Source organism: Manis pentadactyla, chromosome 10, assembly GCF_030020395.1.
Source record: "Manis pentadactyla isolate mManPen7 chromosome 10, mManPen7.hap1, whole genome shotgun sequence".
Lineage (NCBI taxonomy): Eukaryota > Metazoa > Chordata > Mammalia > Pholidota > Manidae > Manis > Manis pentadactyla.
In genome coordinates, this window is record NC_080028.1 from 14,932,473 (window position 1) to 14,950,384 (window position 17,912).

Genomic DNA, 17,912 nt, shown 5'->3' on the forward strand with positions numbered 1-17,912 from the left:
TTACTATACCACCAAGATGTATTCAAATCCATTTCGGGTTTTTTATTCATCTTAGCACCTGGAATGCCTCTGCTTGCCAAAATCCATTTTAAAGTCTGGGTCAAGTTTCTCTTTCTTTTATGGAAACTTCCTTAATAACCTGACTCATAATGATTTTTCCCTTCTTTTATTTCCTGCAGCATTTTTAGTATTTACCAAAAAAATCTATAGTTACATTTAAGTTTTATTTATAATAAAAACATGACTATGAATTATTTAGTACTTCTTGCGTGCTAGTGGCTGTAGTAGATGATACACATATGGTCTCTAAATTTCTTGCCTGTACTATTATCGCAGCTTCCTAAGTGGTCTCTGATTCCATCCTGGTCCTTCTAGGATTTACTCTCTACCTAGCAGGTAGGACGATCCTTTCAAAGTCAGATCATGTCATTTCTGTTCTCAAAGTTCTCCAATTACCACGGCTTCTCATCTTACTCATAATAAAAGACGAGGTCCTTACAGCTCCTTTAGGTTTCATATAATCCAGCTTCCTGCTATTTTCCTGATTTCATTTCTATCGTACTCCCTGCTTATACTCTACAGCTACACAGACCTTCGCGGAATTCCTTAAATACACCAGCTACTTTCTTGCTTCATGGTCTTTGCGTTTGCTGCCTCCTCTGCCTAGAAAGTCTTTTTCTAGAAACTGCATGGCTCATTCCCCTACTTCCTTCATTTCTCTGTCAAATGCTGCTGACAAGAAGACATCTCCTGGCTATCCTACATAAATAATCTTGAGCATTCTCTTTTTGACACTGCCCTCTACCCTGCTTCAGTCTTTCTCATAGCACTAATGAACATCTGACACACAATATATTTATTTCTTTACTGTCTGCTTTCTTCCACAAGAGTCAGTTCCATGGGGCAAAGGTTTCTTTCTTGTTTTGTTTACTGCTCTCAGTGATTGGAATATTACAGGTGTTCAATAAATATTTGCTGACTGAAGGAAAAGTAAATTAATTCACAGAACTTACAAAGTGCCTTCTACAAGCTAGGTACTCTGCTAGGAGACAAGGATAGACACAGTCAAATAGTAATTCACTGTGCGAGACCCTTGAATCCATTCAACTGACTTTCCTTCTTCCCTCTCTTTCTGTACTGCATGTTTACCAATGATCAGGAAGTATTGGTGGCACTGGGGACAAAGCTGTGAACAAAAATGGAAACAATCTCAGAAAATTGAGTAACTACCCAAAGTATTTAGAAAATCCATGTTTTAGTATCTCTGATAGGGTAGAGCACAATGCTCTTTGTGTTCTATAGGCACAAAGTCATTGCAGAGCAAATTCTTATTATTTGATTCAGCCAACCATTCTGAATTTATCTACCATTTCTAGAAGAATGAGACATACAATAATGGTTTTGTGTTGCATGTGCCTATAGTTCCAGGGTACAGAATCTGTTAACAAAGATTATCACAAAAATTTTGTTATCTACGTTTTGGGTTCCTTAAAATAGTTTTTTTTAATGAAATTTTGTTGTTTTTATTGTTAACTATTCTCCCAAACTGCTTATGTATGGATCCTTTGCTATTTTGTTATCTTCCAACAAATTTTTCCTTTGACAAACTTGTCTATTTCCTCTTTTAAACATACAGAATCTCCATCTCTTCTACAAGCCTCCCCAGACTAACCCAACCTGGGTCAGTGATTTCTACCATCTGTTCTCTGTCTACCTGCCCAAATACAGAATACTCAAGATCAATTTCCTTTGAGTATACATGAGTTGGATTTATTCTGGTATTAACTACAGGCCATAATAATTAATTAGCTATGGTTCCATTTATAGTCTTATTAAAGCTCATCAACTGTTACTTTAAGTTCTGCCTTTCTTGATCATCACAGTCCACAGCAACCTCCTCAAAAGGAAAGTTCATTTTGGTACTGTGCCTTGTACCTTTAGTTACCTTTACTTGCCGTGTCTCTTTGTCTGTACTGTACTGTTTCTTTGAGGACAAGGAGTGGGTCTCACAATCATTTGTATCCACATAATGTGTGGCCCAAGGCCTTTATATAAAGAAGCTGTTCAACCAATAGGCTTTTTTTTTTGTCTGTCCTCTGGTTACAGATAGCAAAATCTAAACAGTTTAGTTAAACCTTGATCTCTTGTGTGGAAAGCTAAAATACAGAAAACTTAAAGTATTTTCATTTATTATTCTTCACCAAGTCCTCCTAGTCACTGTAGATGTCTTAAAATCATTAAACTTGGAAATGACGTGAATTAACTAGTTTGCTTACATGATTATTCATGCTTTCACAGAACCTCTCTTTTCCTAATAGACTGTGAGTTCCTTAAAGAGCCCCTATTTTCTAATCTCTCCTTACCAGCAATATCTGCTAATGTATTTTACAAGTAGTAAAGTACTTACTAAATCCTGACCATAAACAGAGACGAAAAATGAACCTGGCTCACTTATTAGGGGAATTCTAGATGTCAATAAGTGAATAAATGGGGTGAATGGTGGTACTGTGTACTGAAATGTGGAAAGAAGGGGAAGAAACAGGGTGGGGGGATGGGAAATCAAGAGATTAACTTGGGATATATTTAATTTAAATGACCCACAAACACATCCCAGGTGAGGAGATGAGTAAGCAATTTATTATATGTTTGGAGATGAGGGGACAGGTCAGGGCTGGAGACATAAATTTGAGAGTCATTATAATAGACGATTTCCAAAACTATGACTACTGAATGAGACCAGCAAGGGAGCAGAAATGGAAACAAAGACAATGTTGCTTTGGGGCAATCAAACATTGCACAGAATGGGTTCCCTATTATGCCTGGAAACTAAGTGGAGAAACTGTCTCAAGAAGGGAGGACTACTCTGTTACATCAAAATGCTATGGGTAATTAACAAAAAAAGATTTGAGAACTATTAGATTTGGCAATACTGGATTGATGACTTTTGATAAGCACCTCTGCAGGCTGGTGTGGAGCATGAAAGGCTAATTACAGTGGAGAGAATCAAAGATGAATAAAAAGATAAGAGTAATATAGAAAAGTCTTCTGAGAAGCACTGCATAAAGAAGAGCTTGAGCAGTGGGACTAAGGGAAGGTTTTTTTTGTTTTTAAGAGGGAAGATGTTTTGGGTGTGGAAATGATCTACTACATTAAGAAAAAAGTTTTAACATAAGGAAGAGAGAGAGGAAATAAACACAAGAGCAAAGGTCTTGGGAAGGTGAGAGGGTAAAGGGATCCAGGACTGGAGCAGAGGCTGGCACAGAAGGCAGCAGGGATAGTTCTTCCCGTGTGACAGAGCAGGAGATGGAGGAGACGGTGATCCGGGTGCAGACAGACACTAGAGGCACTCAGTGGTGGAAGAGGCCTTCTTACCAGGGCCAGTAAGTACCACCAATCCTACTCCAAACCTTCATCGCTGGTTCTCTCTGGGCTGGTCTCCCTGCACCTGTTCACTCCTCTAGTCTATCCTACATATAGTAGCCACAGTATTTTAAAAAATAAATGAGGTCACTCCCCTTCCCAAAATAGTCCAATGCCTTCCCCTTTCACTTAGAAGAGAATCTGTAGTCAAAAACAACTTTCTGTTATTTACCTCTTTTACGTCATCTGCTGCTCTCCCCCTTGTGCATTGTCGTCTAGCCTTCTGGCTTTTCTTTAAGCACCAAAGCATTCTCTCATCAGGGACTTTGAACTTGTTCTGTGTGGTACATTCCTCTCCCAGAATATTCTCAGAGATCCTTTTCTTATTTACCCAAGTTTCTGCTCAAATGGCATTTCCTCAGAAAGGCCCTCCCTTCGTCCCCTAAGCCTCCCCCTCCCCTGCCATGTCTTTCTTCAGAAGACTTATTACTATTTGCCATTATATCATATATTTATTTGTTTACTTTTTGTCCTCCAACTATAAGGTAAAGTCCACAGGGCAGAGACTTCATTTGTCTTTCAATGCTTAGAACACAGCACATAGTGGATCTCAATAAATATTTATTGATTAAATGAATGAATAAATGAATGAACTCAACAAGATATGTAAAATCACTTATTTCTGGATTAGGAAGATTTCAAAGATTAAAATAAATTTCTCTGGTTCCTGACTTTCTGAGAGAAAACCATTACGAAAACCTCAACTCATTAATTTTATGGTAAAAAAAATTCATATAAGAAGATTTAACTTTGAGATGTAATATGCATTAAGCTGTTACCTGATCTTTGAGAAATTTTCTGATGTTTCGATGAGCTCGGGAACATTCTGTTAATAAGCTGAGAACTGGAGTTAGACCCTCTCTATAACTGCTTCCCTATAAAGAAAACCACATGTGCTACATTAGTTTAGTTTCTAAAGGTATTACTTTCCTTCAAGTAACTCAACATATTAATACTCCTTTTTTGAGGAGAGACATTTTATGTTACCAAAGCTTTATAAACTATTTTAAAAGTTATTTCCTAACAATATTTCCATTCTATCAGTTATCCTCATGTTTATTAAATGCCTACTCTGATCCTTTTGGGCAATATCTTTAGTGGCTCAGCCAACAGGCTTAAATGAGGCAAAAAATTTTGGCGACCCACCCATATTACCTTGTTGCCTTTTAATATAGTTACTTGACAAGGCAAGTGTCAGATGAGAGAAAATAAGCAGTTCCTAACAAATGGAAAACTGACAATTTTTTAAAAGATGTCTTAAGTATTAGGGAAAGTATCACCAAGTTTTTATGGGGGATGATTTTCACTTGTAGGACTTAAAAAATACCTACATGAAAAAGTAATGAATTTTTCCTTTGCTTTATGACACTAGTCACAATTTTGGTGTTCCATCAACACAATTTTAAGCTTTAAACAAATAATTCCACTTGGTTTCAGCAATTTATAATATATTGTAATAAAATGCTTTCCAGAGCACAATTTTGTAAGATGTCAACTATTTTTAAAAGCTTAAATTTAAAAATCATGTCCCGGGATGTTTGTATATTTGGCACATTTCCATTCTTTAGAATTATCTTCCCAAAGCCTCCATTTTATCAGCCTTACCTTGTCTATTCTCTTCTCCATAAAATTGAGTAAAACATGAATGGCCTCCATATTCATGCCATTGTATACCATGGTATTGTTTTTCAAAACTGTTTCTTTCTCAGCTGTTTTATCACTGGGCAGTTCATCTAGAGTCGTGGCCTCTTGGGCTGTTTCTTCATGGGTTAATGGACAAATGAGAACATCCAAACAAGAGACCGGAACATTGCTTAAAAGGTTGACTGCATTACTGAAAAGCAATTTAAAAATATGATATTTTAATTTGATTGAATCGTCCTTTAAAAAGCAAACATAAGAAGTTCAGAAGTGACTTTTAGGAGTCAATTAAAATTCTTTTTCAAAATGAACCTTTAATACTACTTGGCATTTACTGACTAAGAGACAGAAAATAAAAGAGAACTATTTTAAATACACATGACAAATTAGAAAGAACAGATGTTAAATGGACACACATGATCAGATGATGTCATGTCACTTTCTGAAATGCTAAAAGAGGAATTAGTGAACTTTAACACCAGCTCTTTAATTTTATTATGACACAATGCTAGCTTTGCACTTTTTCCTTGGGGTTTTAAATTCTTCTGTGGAGCCAGTTGGTGTTTTATTATTCCTTAGATTACAATGTAAAGCATTTGAGAAACTGTACATAAGCAGCATCACAGAGGCAGCAACATTGAAAAACAAATGGTGTAGGATTAAGTTTTGTTCTCTATAGGTGTAGAAAATACAACTTTCAGATCATCCGTGTTTTGGTAAGCCATTTGCAGGACATGGGTAACAGAGCTTTTGCTTGCCCTCTCATCACCAGGTCTCTTTAAGAGAAGAGAACATAGCTATTTTGTTCTCCTAGGCCTTTCTGCTATGTCTTAATGAATACATGAGCCAGGGATGCACACCAGTAGGGGGAACCAAATCTTACATTTTTGGTATTCCCTAAGAATCTTGTTCTGTGGCTTAGTGTGTAAGAGATTCAAATGACACTAACAATTTAAAAATTAGAGATGTTCTCAATTAACATTTTCCTTCATGCATTATTTCATATTCTTTCATCCAAAAGGAGAGGCAGTGTTCTGTGCTAACTGGATCTTATAAGCCCGTACCTCAGAACTTCCTGATAAACAACAATGGAAAGACAGGCATTACATTTCCTAGTGACAGAGAAGCAAATCTAAAAATAACCACATCCTGACTAAAAATAAACTCTTGCAAGTGTAATTTAAAAGTCTAACCACTTGGAATCCAAATTCAGGGCTTAATCTATCTGATGCTGTCTGAATTTAGACCATCGTAGTTATTTTTAATTTAGATTATAGTGGCAACCTTAAAAATGAAACAAAATAAACAACAACCAAAAAACAGAAATTGTTATCTCCTTTAAAGTGTTGTTCCATTTCCCATGAATATTTCCTTTCTTTCTTTATATACGATGGAAAAAAAAATCTGTAGGAAATCAAAGTTTAAAAATTAGACAATGCAGAACGATGAGTGGTAATGCAAAGGGCATCAAAAAAATCTGAATCAAAAATAAAAATAATTTAACAAGTCCTATGAATGAATGGTTCCTGGTAAAGTATAAGTTACTTGGTTTCCCCACTAAAAATCTGCTGCTGCTATTACTACTACTACTGTTAAACAAAGGCCCGTATTTTGCAAACAGTGACAATCCCATTGTATTGGCTGAAAATTGAATGCTTTTTCCACAAAACTTTACAATTTTTGCAAACATCTATAGTTAAAAATGTTTCACTTCTCACTTGAGCCTTTAGAAACTTATTAAATAGCATAGATTCACTGGGGTTAAAAGAAAAAGAGACAGAAGAACTGCATCTTAGAATTACTTTCTTCAACTGCATAAGCCATTGTGAAATGTTAGGATTTTTTTCCCCAATACACAGGGCAGTGGACTCTGGAGTCCATCGAGAGCATGATTCTCTGAATCCACCACAGAGACCACACTGAAAAGTTTTAAGGCGATGCATTTCATTACAAAGGAATGTTTCCTTTTATATTCATTTGAAATAAGCAGTTTTCAGGAATCCAGTAAATTTAGGAAACCGTATATAGAGTTTGATTCAACAAATATTTGGAGGTTTTAGGCTTTTCAAGAAAAGTTCCCATTTTCTCATTTCTTATTGAACAACTGGGTTCCCAAACAACTACAAAATTAATTTTCTGGCTCACTGTGTTTGAGCTATTCTTTTTAAGTAAGGACAACCAGCTTTTTGAGCTCTGTCACTTCTCTGACAGTTTTATTTGTAGTAGAAGAGTGTATGAAATTCTCCAGCTTCCAGGAAGTCAGTGACTATGCACAGATCCGCACAATGGTGTTTGCATTCCTGCTCCAGGGGGTAGAAATACTGTGTATATTACTCTCCCCTTTTCAGCTTCCTAGAGATCATTAATCACCAGGACATGACATCCTCCCACTCATACTCCCAGCCCCCTCCTGATATGCAGATTCAAAAGCAAGGCCTATTTAGAGCTCCTTAATTTCCTGATTAAAGCCTTGTTAGTTGTGGGAGAGGAGAGGCAATCTAAAATCCAGTCCTGTATCAAAGCTGGACTGAACATAATTTCACACCAAATGACATTGAGGAGCATGATAATGGTACATGTAGGTCCACAGCTATTAACAAATCTTCCTGGTCAGATGTATCTTCTCTATTATTTGGGGCTCACGTATCTTTCTTCATGTCTGAAAAATCTACTTAGATGAATCTTAAGATCTCCAAAAGATTTTCAAATGTAAATATCTAAATTTACTTTAACCTAACTCAATTCAGTAATTATTAATTACTTGTGTCAGGCATTGTTTTAGGAGCGTTTTATGAAGAAAGCTGAGAAAAATCCCTGCATCTTTGGAGTTTACTTTCCAGCATGCAGAGAAGAGGCAATGAAAAGTAACTGAATAGCCTGCTAGAAGATGTTAAGTGTTCTTAGAGGTAAGATAGAGCAGGTGGGTTTTAATTTTGAATAGGTGGTTAGGGCAGACCTTACTAAGATGGTGTCATTTAAGCAAAGACTTAAAGGAAGTTAGGGAGTGAGCCATGTGACTACCTGAGGAACCAGCATTCCAGGAAGAAGAGCGAGAGCAAAGGCTGGAGGGGCAGGAGAAATGGCAGTTTGAGGAACTGCAAAGAAGCTGGTTTGGCTGAAACACCATACAAAGAAGGATAGGAAAACAGGTATGGGGCGCAGGTTGATTCTGCAGGCTACTATAACTTCAGTTTTCTTCTGGGAGCCACTGCAGGGTACTCTAACTTATGTTAGGGTTGCTCTCGCTACTGCATTGAGAACAGTTGGTAGGTAGGTCAAAGGTAGGAGGATCATTCTAGGGTGTTACTCTATATAATTCAGGTGGGTAAACAGAGCAGTAACAGTGAAGTTAGATCTGGATACATTCTGAAGGATTTCCTGACCGGTTAATTGTGGAATGTGAGAATCCAAGGTTCTAGCTTTGGAAAGTGGAAAGCTGGAGTTGCCCGAAACCGAAATGGGAAACACTGCAGGAGAAGCAGCTTTTTGGGGGAGGGGTTCAGTTTTGGATATGTAACATTTGGGATATCTGTTAGGCTTCCAAGTAGAGATGTTAGTAAGAATTTAGCTGTAAGAGTCTGGAGTTCAGGGAGGGAGATCTGGATTAGAGCTACACTGATGAGCCATTAGCATGTAGGTGATATTTAAAGACAGAGATTGGATTTGATTAGTAAAGGAGTGAGAGTGGACTGAAAGACTGTAAGGGCTGAGCCTAGAGCGCTCTCTTAGAGGCTGAGGAGCAGAGGGAGGAATTACTACTAGGGAGTTAGGAGGAAAACCAAGATAGTATAGTATCCTAGAAGAAAGTGTCTACGTAAGAATGGAGTTGTCACCTTGTCAGATGATATGGACAAATCAAGTACTATGACAACTGAGAAATGCCCAATGAATTTAGCACACAGAAGTCACTAGTGACCTTAATAATGGCCACTGTGGTGGACTAGGAGATCCGGAGCTTGAGTAGACTAGATCCAGGAGAGAACAGTAGAAGAACAGACAGTCCACGCTTAGAGGAGTTTTGCTGCAAAGGGCAACAGAAGACTGGAGCAGCAGCACGTAGGACAGTGTCAAGAAAACTTTGGATAAGCTATGGATGGAGAGAACCCTGAATGCTGCTCTCAGCAAAGTGTGCCTTTTTAACCTGACATAGTAACTTGGTTATTGTTCTCTGAATTGCTATAGATATTCTCATTTCTGTGTTTGTCCATGTTTTCTCTGCCTAGAGCATTCTCATTCTTTAAGACTAACACAAACTTCACTTCGTTCTCAACAAATATTTACTATGACTTGTGCTAGGTGCTAAATAGACAAAAATAAATCAAATATAGTCCTTTCCCTAAGAGAAGCCAGCATAACATAATTTCTAGAACAATAGGTTGAAATCTAGGTTGGCTCTTAGTAAAAGCATGTCTCGGGCAAATTACATGACTTCTCCTAAGACTTGGTGTCTTTATATGGAAAGTAAAGGGAAATAAATTTATTCCACCAGGCTGATGTGAGGAGTAAATGAAAAAAAAAAAAGGTGTGCAAACACTCTGCATAGTACACAGGAAATGGCAACTATTAAGGAGCTTTTGGACAGTAGACATATTGCACTATAAGAGGGAATAGCAAAAATCTGGAGAATGAGAGAATATGGTGTCTTTGGGGAACTGAAAATAAGTTCTGAAGTGTAAAGCAAAGGACAAGGCCTCTAAAGGAGGAGCCTTAGCAGGCAAGAAGACCAGAACAGTGTGTGCCCATGTGTGCACGTGGAGAGTGGGGGTACTATACAGGGGACTGCCATGATGAGATGTATGTTATGGCCAAATAGGTTACTGATAATTTTACACGAGAGTTGTGCTGGCAAAGGAGCAGGTGCAGAAGCTAGGGAAACATACACTTCCCAGATGAAGCTGCAGATTAATAAATGCATAGTGACAAAAGTTTGCTCTCAATCATTAAGACAGCAGGCAGCCATGAGAGGATCCTAAACAGAGATTTGCTTTTTGAGAAACAACTCTGTATGCAGCGGAGAGGATGGACCAATCTGTCAGGCTAGGTAAACTTTCCCACAGGACTGAGCAGCCTGAGTTTAGAAGTGGAGAAAGAAGGTGTTCTGACAGATCTGGGGTTGGGTGCTTGAAGACTGGCAGACATTGAGGGAGTAGAGAGAGGGATAGAGAGGGAAGAAAGAAAACCTGAAAGGGAGCTTATAGATAAGAAAAAAGGAATCATCAGGGGACCAGAGGTCTGCGCAAGGATGGAGAACAGGGAGGACAGGAGTGCAGGCGACTTTACTCATGCTAGACCACAGTGAGCTTGTCCTCTGAATTCTATTAGCAATTATTATTTGGATAATTAATTCACTGGGAAGGTACTCAAAAACTATCTTGTGATATCGCTTCTATTCTTATCTTGAATTATTATTTAACTTTTCATAATATTTATGGCTTGTCTCCCCAGACTCTATGTTTCTCCACAGTATGCACTGTGGAGTCCTTTAAGCACCTAGCATGGTGCTCAGCCAAATAGTTCAGAAAATACCTGTTCACTGAGATAACTGTTATTCACAATGAGAATCAGGCTAAAGAGCTAAGAGCTTTAATGAAAAACAAAACAAAACCTAACAAAATAAAACCCCCTAGGCCCAATCTCTCCAGCAAACTAAACTCTCCTTTTCTGTACACCTACACAAGCTTGGTCATGTCCGACACAACACTCATCAAAACAATTGAACTTACTTACTTACAAGTCTGTTTTCCCCACTAGTTGGTAAGTCCTAGAGAACACAGACCGTACTGCATTTATCAGTGTTGCTCTAGAGCTTAACATAGTGCTTAACACATCATAAGTGATCAGTTAATAAATACAAACCTAAATGAAATCATCCGATTTTCAAACATTTATTAAAATTCAACCACGTGTAAGATGTTATGCTTATCTACTGCTATGCTAGTAATCATTTTGCAATATACAAGTACAAATCAACACCATACATCTTAAAAATGTTTTTATGTCAAATATCTCTCAACAAAGATGAGGAAAAAAGACATTATGCTTATCATTGTAATGGGGTGTCATTAGGTACTATACTGTCTCCTTCAATATATGAGATAAAATAAATTGGTCTGACCAAAGAAACAACAAAAAAAGCAAGGAGGCAAGTATTTTTTAAAGACACACTGGTTCTTTTAGCTGCAAAAAAAAGAAAAAAAGTGCTTTGTAGCACCAATGTACTAAGTGAAAGAAACTAGACTGAGAGGGTAAAAGAAATTAAATCAGACCTGGTCCTCCCCTTCTGTCTCCTCTCCTCTCCGGTGTACAGGCCATCCCCATCTTCCCCCTTTCTCTCCAAAATAAAACAAAATCAAGCCCACATCCAAATACAACTTTTTTTGGCTGTTTATGCCTAAGCTTATTGATTGTGGACAAGAGGGCTGAAAATACTTTCAGGCAGATAGTACAGATGCACAGAATTAGGATGTCCTTATTGTAGCAAAGGTGGATGATACCAACAATTTCCTTGTTACTGTAGTATAGAAAAAAGGAAGTGAAACAGAACAAATTGATTTTAAAAACCGTCTAAGATACTGATTAGTGGAAATAAAGGTCGAGGTCAGCTGTCTTTGTCAGCTAACTCATTTTATCTTTATGTCCATGTCCTCTTGATTTCTCTGGGGAAAAAAAAGGCTCTTTGTTACAGAGACAACATATCAGGAAAAAGCTGTTGCCACGCTATTTTTTACTCACTTGCCTCTTATATCACTTTAATAGACTCCTGGCTTTAGAAAAACTTACATGAACAGAAATCAGATCTCTCTACAGGATCACAGGATATACACAGAAATAAGTTCCTAAACAACATACCAAAACCAAGAAGCACCTTTTAAAAAGACTGGGAACTAAATACTGTATCTAAAAGTCAATATGCTTATTATAATAATAGAAGCAGCAGTGGCGGGAGTACTGTGGATTTACTGAGAGTTCACCGAGTGCTGTGGCTGGAGAGCTTTATTGATTTCTCACTTAATCATTATTACAACTCTCTGAGTCTGATGATACTCCATCATGCATACACTATACTATCCTGGTTTACCTATTTCATTACATTTTCCCTTAAAACAAATCAAATGTGCAAAATACAAACTTTAAAAAATGGTATGAGTTTTTAGTTTGAAACATTCCTTTTTTTTCTTTTAATTTGTGCCTTAAACACACAGAAACTGTTTTCAGGATCATTACAAACAAGCAGAATTTAGTAGATATTGCAATTCCAGCAAGATTCCTAAAATAGCCCTTTGAGGTTGGTGTAGTTTTTCCTATATTTAAATGGACTGGCCTAGAGTCATTACTGCTCAAATGATACTAATGACTTAAATTCTGATTAAAGGGACATGCAGGGCCTTGGCCAGATAAACTGAAGTCAGCAGCAACCTCAGTCTCCCAGGAAAGCCTTGAAGAAATACTCATAAATTCTGTCTGTGTCTCTAGGGATATTCCTTCTTACTTACAGTGTAACTAATAGGTATTTTATTAAAGCAACTTTTAAATAAAAGCAAATTTAAAGAAAAATATCTTTAAAATTTAAGAAAAATAAGTATTTAAAGCAGATATCGGAATGGAAAATAAGGAAATCTGACTACTTTAAAAAAATCTGATTTTTCAAACATCTATACAGTTTTGCTCTCTTTCGACAAATAGTGGGTCAGTGTTTTTGTGACTAGTGTAACAATTCCTGTCAAAACATTTTCTCCTCACATTATTGTATGAATGCTATTTAACTTGTGATATCTGATTTAAAAAATCAATTTACTTCTGGGCTTTTAAATTAATTTTCTTTTAGCTTTAGTACCTAGACTGCTAGTGTCTCTTGATTATGAAAAAAAATTACAATGAGTCAAATGCCTAATAAAATCTTTTTATTTTTTAAAGGCACAATCTCAAGAAAATTAAGGAACTTTTGATTTGTAGCCGCAGGGGAAAAAATTACATTTTTTAATTGGGAAGAAAACAAACTTTTGAAGACTTGCAAGACAGAGTACATAAAGATAATCAGGTATGTTTCATTTTGTACTGTTTGTATACAGTTTTATTTAAGCCATATTTTGGAAGTCAGACTATTGTAAATGCTCAAAAGGTAATTTCTACTATTAAGAGAACTCAATTTTAAATTTATTTGTAAAACAGATTTAATGCCAAAGTTATTTGTTTGCAAATTTGAATTTGAATTGTTTAAAATGCCATTTGTATTCTTACAGAATGAACTACCATGAACAGTTTTATGCTAAAGTCAGAAGTGTTGTTACTACATATGTGATAGAGAATAGAAAGTAAAAGAACTAGAAAATGCATTAAACTTATTCATTAAACATTAAATGCATTAAACTTATTCATTTGTTCCTAGAGAATGATACATTTTAACAGCAGTCCTTTAATAGTTCTAACAGGCAAGTTACAAAACTTGAACTCTTTTTTTATATATTAATACTTGAAACTGTGACCCGGTTCTTGTAACTTCTTACAATTTAGTTAATACATATTGCTTAAGATATCCTTTTCGGTAGTGAGAGTGTTAGTTTAAGTGTAGTAATTAAAAGCAGGGTTCAAATCCAAGCTCTCACTCATTAGGGCTGTGTGATCTCAAGAGAAATTACCTGAGCTTTCTATGCCTGTTTAATTATCTACTGAAAGGGAAACTACCTCGTAAGGTTGGTGTGATGATTAAAAGGAGTTAATCTTTATCAAGCACTTGGCATGATGTCACACACAGTATTCAGTGACTGTGTGCTATTATTGTTGTTCTAGGTTTTATTGTTGAAGGCAATAAATGCCAAATTTCTCTTCTCTTGTTGGGGTTCACTACAACAAAGTCAAAGAGGATAGAACAAAAATTTCTCATCAGGGCATGGTAATGATTTCTGACTTACTAGTTACCTGATTTATTTTAGTATTCTCACTTCCTTGTGCTTATAAGAACTAAAATCAGATGCTTAAAAACAAGAACTGGTGATGTCCTTCATTGGGATATCAGTACGGAGGTTACCTACCTGTGCAGCTCTTCTGTTTTGTCTTCAGTTGGACCTACGATGAGTAAACAATGGCGAAGGACAGCTGCCATGACACGGAACTGATGAGAATCACTCTACAGCAAAGAAAAAAGAGGAGGGAAAATTAGGGATTGAATGCCTTAGTGAGGGAGTCTGGTGCATTGCTACAACCCCAGGAATCATCTTATGGCCCTTCTGCTCCCCAAAACGGTTATTCTTGGGCGTGGTAGAAGTCAGGATATTCTAGGAAGAATTCCCTAATGAATAGTTAGTCTCATATAAACAGCTATAAACACTTTCAGAAATGGCTGAAACCACGAATTTGTGATCTAGCCACTTTCTTACAGCCTGTCAGGCAAAGAGAGACATGATCAGTACCCCTGCATTACCCACTTTGTTTTACCTTAAGATTCAATTCAACTAAGGATCTTTCCCATTTTCAGGAAGTCTAGATTTTTTTGTTTGCTAGTATACTGTTTGAGTTCACTAATTGTTCTGAAAGTTCAAACAGATGTAATATTACTACACATTTAAAGAGCAGATTTTACATAATAAAATAATAAAAATGTCTCATCTATTAACTTCCAAAAGCAACTGGTTAAAATCCACAATCTATCACCTTCATTTTAATGAGTCTTCTTAATCTCTTAGTTGCCCCAGAGATATCAGCAAGTGGTAAAAATCAAATGATATGAACTTAATCTCCTGTTTTTTCCAATTGTTTACTTATTGGTAGTGGTACTAAAAACACATAAAGAGTCAGAGGGAATAGTAGAAAATAAGCTAAGGAAGATAATAAGGAAACAAGTGCATAATCCCTTAGTTTACCTCCTCATTTTCCGTGAGAACCTGGGCCTAATTTTAATCATCTGCATCAAGGTCATATTTCACTTCTTCCAGATTTTTAGTCATTAAGAAGACATGAAATTAATGATAATTATGATAGACATCCTGGATGTGCTATACTTCATGAAAGCTACAATACTTCAAAAGCTATTAAAGTTTTTTAAACTTTTATTTGACTTATTTCCTTTGTATGTGAAGTAAAATGTATTGACATATTATACATATGTAACCTATATCCATACATATAACTCAGCCATTCTAGGAAGAAGACGGGTCTCTTACAAATTCTAAAAAACAATAGGACCTACTTTCATTACTCGTAACATGGATGACAATAATTTAAACATGATACCATCTTCTGTATATTTGGTAGAAATGAAATCCTGACATAATGGAAAAAGCACTACACTTTAAGTCAGAAATTTAGGTTGTGACCTCAGACAAGTCATATAGCTTCTCTGACCAGTTTCCCCTACATGCATCTTCACAAACATGAGATTGCTAGGGTTATAAAAGGATTAAAGGTTATACATGTGAAAGTGGTTAGTATTTTCAATGAAACATTAGAAGGTGAGGGGAGAGAAAAAGGGAGGAAGGAAACAAAAGGTAAGAGGGATGGAGCTGAAATAAGCCATAAGGAAATCACTGTGTTGGGGAGGTGAGGAGGGGCCAGTGGAATGCCAGTCAGACTGACAGGGTTGGAATGAATGCTGTCTCATTTGCTGTTCACTTCCCAATGCCTGAATCAAAATTCGCTAATATGTAAACATACTTTTACTTACCTCAAATTACATGAAACATATTGAAACACAAATGAACTCATCCATTATTTAACTCTTTTAATATTTTCCTTAGTTTTGAAAATTAACTGGGAATGCACTTCCTTCTAAACTAGATTTTCCTTATTCATAATTATATCACCTCATGCTGGTGAGACAATTTTTCTCATCTCATGCTGGTGTTAACAAGCCTCTTGCAAAACTGTTCATCTTGTCCTTTTCATTATTTGCAACTGTTAATCAAAATCCTACTTCTTTCCATCCCATTTCCTCCTGTCTCAATTTTCATAAGACCAATTCCCAAGTTGTACCTTATGTCTGCAATGCCTTCCTCTATTGTACATCCATTAAATTCTCTTTACCTCGCTATCAAAACCGCTACTTATTTTTGTCTCTACTCTTGGCATCATTCATTCCTTTTCATCCTCCAGGTCTCAGCCAAAGTATCTTCTCATAGAAGCCCTTCTTTGACTACCGTCTCTAAGTTCCTTCATTATTCTCTACATGGTACACTGCTATGGTTCCTCTCACTAAATAATAATTTGTAACTTCACATTTGTTTATATACTCACATACAATTTGTTTTCTCCACTCATCTATTACCTTCACAAGTTTAGAGGGCATGTGTTTAATAGGTGTTCAATAATTTTTTTTTAGGAAGAGTTGTCTTTGTTGTATTTTCAAAAATATATGTAATTTTGGGAGGAGATTTCCGCTGCTCTACTCAAGCCGTCATCTTGGCCCTGCCCCCTAGGTGTTCAATAATTTTTAATGTAAATGGTAAATAAAACATAAAACAAAAAAGTGCCCAAATCATAAGTGTACAACTAGATACATTTTCACACAGTGAGCAAGCACATCCATATAACCAGCATGAAAACGATGCAATGTCAAGATTAAGAACCCCAGAATTCCGCTCATGGCCTCTTCAAATGACAATCTCCTGCTTCTCCAAGGGTAACCCTAATGTCTACCATCACAGGTTAGTGATTTTTGTTGTCACTGAACTTTACTTGAACGGAGTCATAAAATAAAGACCCTTTTGGGTCTGGTCGTGAGATCCATCCATGTTGTTGTGTGCAGCTGCAGTCTGTTCATTTTCATTGTTTGAAAGCAGTGCTATTTGAAACGCAGTTTGCGGGCCACTGTGGTCCACACTGTTTGCTTCTCATCTGCAATGCTGATTACAGAAGGTGCGCGTGAACATTTAGAAACTTTCCCAATAGTTTGATACTGTGTGTAATATTGTATTTACAAGTTTCATTCTGACAGGCAGAGAAGAAAATCTAGTCCTTCACCACAGTTAAGAAAGCACTGCTGAATAAGTGAATATATTGATTTTCTTATCCATCCTTGTGGGTGGATACTTGGATTGTTTCCAGTTTTCTGCTATACTGAATAGTGCTGCTGTGAATATACCTTTTTTCTACACATCATTTGATATGCTGCACCATAGAGCATATATATCAACCTTTAGAATGTACTGTCAATTAGTGTTTCAAAGTGTTTATAACCATTTACGTTCCCACCAGTTGCTCTAAAGCTGTGCCCACACTTAGTGTTGCCAGCTTTTTAATTTTAGTCATTTTCATGGGAGTGCAGTGTTCTCACGGTTTTATTATGCATTTCTTGATGACTAATAAAGTTGAATACCACCTGTTCTTATGTCTTTTGGTCACTTGGATAGCTGTTTAATGAAATGCCTGTTCAAGTCTTTTGCTTATTGTTCTATTGGGTTGACTATTTGTAGGGACACACAGGACTTTTTAATATATTCTGGATAGATTCCTTTATTGAATGTGTATGGAGCCTGCCTTTTTACTTTCTTCTCTTAATGAACTCATTTTAATGAAGACCAATTTGTCAATTTTTCCTTTATGGTTTGATTTTTATTTTGTCCTGTTTTAGAAATCTCTGCCTATTTAAGAAATGTTTGACTTGTTTAAGTCATGAAGATAATCTTCCCTTTTCTTCTAAAAGCTTTATTATTTTACCTTTTATACTTAGGTCTTTATGCCTCTCAAATTAATTTTTTTGTATATGATACAAGGTAATGATTCAATCCCTTTTTTCCCATGCCAGCATACAACTGATCCAGTAAAACTTATTAAAAAGACCACATTTTCCCCACTGTACCTCAGTGTTACCTATATAATAAATCAGTTGACTGTTTATGAGTTTTATTTTTATGCTATTT

The 17,912-nt window shown here is 36.4% G+C and overlaps 1 protein-coding gene across 7 annotated transcripts in view; it reads right to left on the bottom strand.

Annotated features, from left to right (window-relative positions):
- RIC8B (RIC8 guanine nucleotide exchange factor B) overlaps nt 1–17,912 on the bottom strand; it is a 94,659-nt gene that overhangs the window by 32,559 nt on the left and 44,188 nt on the right. For 6 of the 7 annotated variants that reach the window (XR_008991919.1, XR_008991917.1, XR_008991918.1 and 3 more), the window contains exons 4-6: nt 14,091–14,185; nt 5,026–5,254; nt 4,200–4,295 (exon numbers count right to left, since the gene is read on the bottom strand). Coding sequence is in view for 3 of the 7 variants with exons in the window: in XM_057486440.1 (XP_057342423.1) it covers nt 4,200–4,295; nt 5,026–5,254; nt 14,091–14,185 (420 nt within the window). In the remaining 4 variants the exon portion in view is untranslated. The remainder of the gene's footprint in view (nt 1–4,199; nt 4,296–5,025; nt 5,255–14,090; nt 14,186–17,912) is intronic. The other variant, XM_057486439.1, reaches the window with a different exon arrangement.